The sequence below is a fragment of the Aulostomus chinensis genome, chromosome 23 (genome assembly GCF_037954235.1).
Source record: "Aulostomus chinensis isolate RoL2024-O1b breed Wild chromosome 23, RoL_Achi_v1.0, whole genome shotgun sequence".
Classification (NCBI taxonomy): domain Eukaryota; kingdom Metazoa; phylum Chordata; class Actinopteri; order Syngnathiformes; family Aulostomidae; genus Aulostomus; species Aulostomus chinensis.
Genome location: NC_141342.1, coordinates 3,470,001 through 3,472,500, shown reverse-complemented (window position 1 = coordinate 3,472,500; position 2,500 = coordinate 3,470,001). Strand labels below are relative to the sequence as shown.

The 2,500-nt window shown below is 44.7% G+C and overlaps 1 protein-coding gene across 2 annotated transcripts in view; it reads left to right on the top strand.

The window, feature by feature from the left end:
- Positions 1-2,434, top strand: part of adprm (ADP-ribose/CDP-alcohol diphosphatase, manganese-dependent) — a 7,251-nt gene extending 4,817 nt beyond the window's left edge. For both annotated transcript variants that reach the window (XM_086195066.1, XM_086195067.1), the window contains 2 exons: positions 1-120; positions 749-2,434. The exon at positions 1-120 is cut by the window's left edge and continues 6 nt beyond it. In XM_086195066.1, the coding sequence (XP_086051192.1) occupies positions 1-120; positions 749-1,065 (437 nt within the window). In that variant the 3' untranslated portion in view covers positions 1,066-2,434. The remainder of the gene's footprint in view (positions 121-748) is intronic.
- Positions 2,435-2,500: the final 66 nt, after the last annotated feature.

Genomic DNA, 2,500 nt, shown 5'->3' with positions numbered 1-2,500 from the left:
GTCACAAACTGGTGCAGAGGTTCTGTAAGTTCAACGGCGGCTTCAGTCAGGACCAGCTGGACTGGCTGGACTCCGTTCTGTCCTCGGCTGATGAGAAACAGGAGAAAGTCACCATCGTCAGTGAGTACCGTCTGTCCATCCCAGAAACTGAATGTTGGATTTGAAGTGTGGAGGTGCAATCTCACTGTAGGATATGAATCGAATCAATTTGAAGATGAGTCTGAAACATAATTAAATGTGAAAACCTTGGAAAATCTGAAAACTGTCTGAATGGACGGTGTATGCAGAGCAAACCGACCCAGTGTAGCTGGTTCCGACCTCTGATGGAACACAACACGCGCGTCTTCAGTGTGTCCATGACTGTATGCTGTGACCCTGGGCTCAACATGTAACTTAGAAAACCAGAGGAAATCACCTCCAGAATCTCTAGGTGAAAAGTATAGAAAGTGGTATTTGTGAGTCTGGAGTGTGAGATTGAGCTCACAACTGGAGATCAGAGGACCTGTTCTGCAGTCCAGCTTCAGATCCATTCCTGGATAACATTCTTTACATATTCGTTTCTCAGATCTTGATTGTCTACGTGAAGCAACTGCAAGTTGTATGTATTTATCTGTTTTTGGAATGTGTGGTGTAGTTCTTCTTCTGCAGTCTCGTTTGAGTTGTTACCAGATACAGAACACAGACACTGCTGGAATCCATTTTGAAGACTGAATCCAAAAACCCAACAGCGTCTCTCTCTTGTGTTCAGGTCACCTCCCGATCCATCCCTGCTCCACAACCCCCGTCTGCCTTGCATGGAACTTTGATGAGCTCCTGGCTATCATCCAGTCCCACGGCAGCGTGGTGTGTTTCATAGCTGGACACGACCACGACGGAGGTTATTGCCAGGATAAAGGCACCGGAGTGCACCACCTGACGTTAGAGGGGGTGGTTGAGACCCCACCGGAGAGCAACGCCTACGGAACAGTGTCGGTGTACGAGGACAGGATGGTCTTGAAAGGGGTCGGGAGGATCCCAGACAGAGAGTGTGTGTTTCCTCCAAGCCAAACCAACACGGATCCGTAGACTGTGACACGACCAGTCACGCCGCTGTGAGGGGAGTCACTTTGGGCTATCATGGAATAAATAGAGAGGCTGGTTTTTGACTGTTTGAGGACAAAAGAGAAATGTAACATAACCTCCATTTTCACCACGCGTGTGACCACCCCCCCCCCTTCTGCTAACTAGCTCAAGGAATCCCTTTATGACGCTTGAAGTGCTCCAGTATTGAGCCTGTACAGGAAGTGTCATCACAGATAATCTAGATCTGGGATTCTCTCCTCTCTACTTCACGGCCTGTCTGCTCATATTGGAAACAGGCAGTAAACGACTCCAAAACAGACAGAGAAATGAATGTGTCTACGCACAAATTGTAACGCTTCCATTTCACTGCGTCTCAACTTGATTAGGTTCATAAATTAATTTTAAAGACTCATATTTTTTTGAATTTGCCAATAATTTCATATTTTGTAAGCTTTATATGGATTAAACACAGCTTCCATTATATTTTAGATTGATATTTGACTCAAGTAAAAGATGCGTCCTTGCAAAATGTGATTTTTAAAAAAAAAAAAAAAATTTTAAATCTTGAAAGCCTATTGTGGACTCGGAGCTCCCCATGGGCCACGGCCCAGTGGTTTAGAAGCACTGGTTCGGAACTTTGATTAAGTCTACCTTTGCCAGCAGGGGGCACTCAAAGCTCTTAGCAGAATGCATTGCAGTCAAAGGGAGACTTGTACAAAAAGGCACTTATGACCGACGAAGGACAGCATATGAACATGTAATTCATTTGACGTGTGTTTATTCTCTGGGGAGAGTATTTTTAAGTAGAAATCAGACGCCCTGGGCTCTGCCGATTTACAGCGTGTGTTTTGCTTTTTGGTTACACGTGTAGATGCATGGGCAAACTATTATTAATTATAAGGGATGTCTGTCAACAGGGGGGCTCTTGTGTAGGGAGGGAACTCAGTAGACCACTGCTTCACCTGGGCACCCAGCCGCAATCATTCTTTTACATCATCGCCATCTTTGGTGCCAGCGGCTGCTGAGCGTTCCCTCCAGGGAGGAGAGAGTTGTTCATCTATTCTTCTCGACTGTATGTGATGTCACATCCTCTTTGGCAGAACCCATGTTGAATACCTCAAGAACCTGACTGCACTTTTGAATTTCTGATTTATTGATTTTTATATCTACTGCGATATTTGTTTTACACTGGATGGTACCCTGTTGCATATTGGACTTACTTGACATTATTTTATTTGCGGTGAAATGTAGTGATGAACATAATCAGTGCTGGCCCAGGTTTTTTGGTGACAAGTTTAGCACAACATACTGTAAAGTGCAAGTTTATTATTTCAGTTGTGAAAAGATGACTAATAAACATCCTCTTTCTGTACCAGCAGTATTGGCCGGTGTCTCACTTCCATTCCAGCCATCGTCTGTTGCAGTGACGTTACCTGCT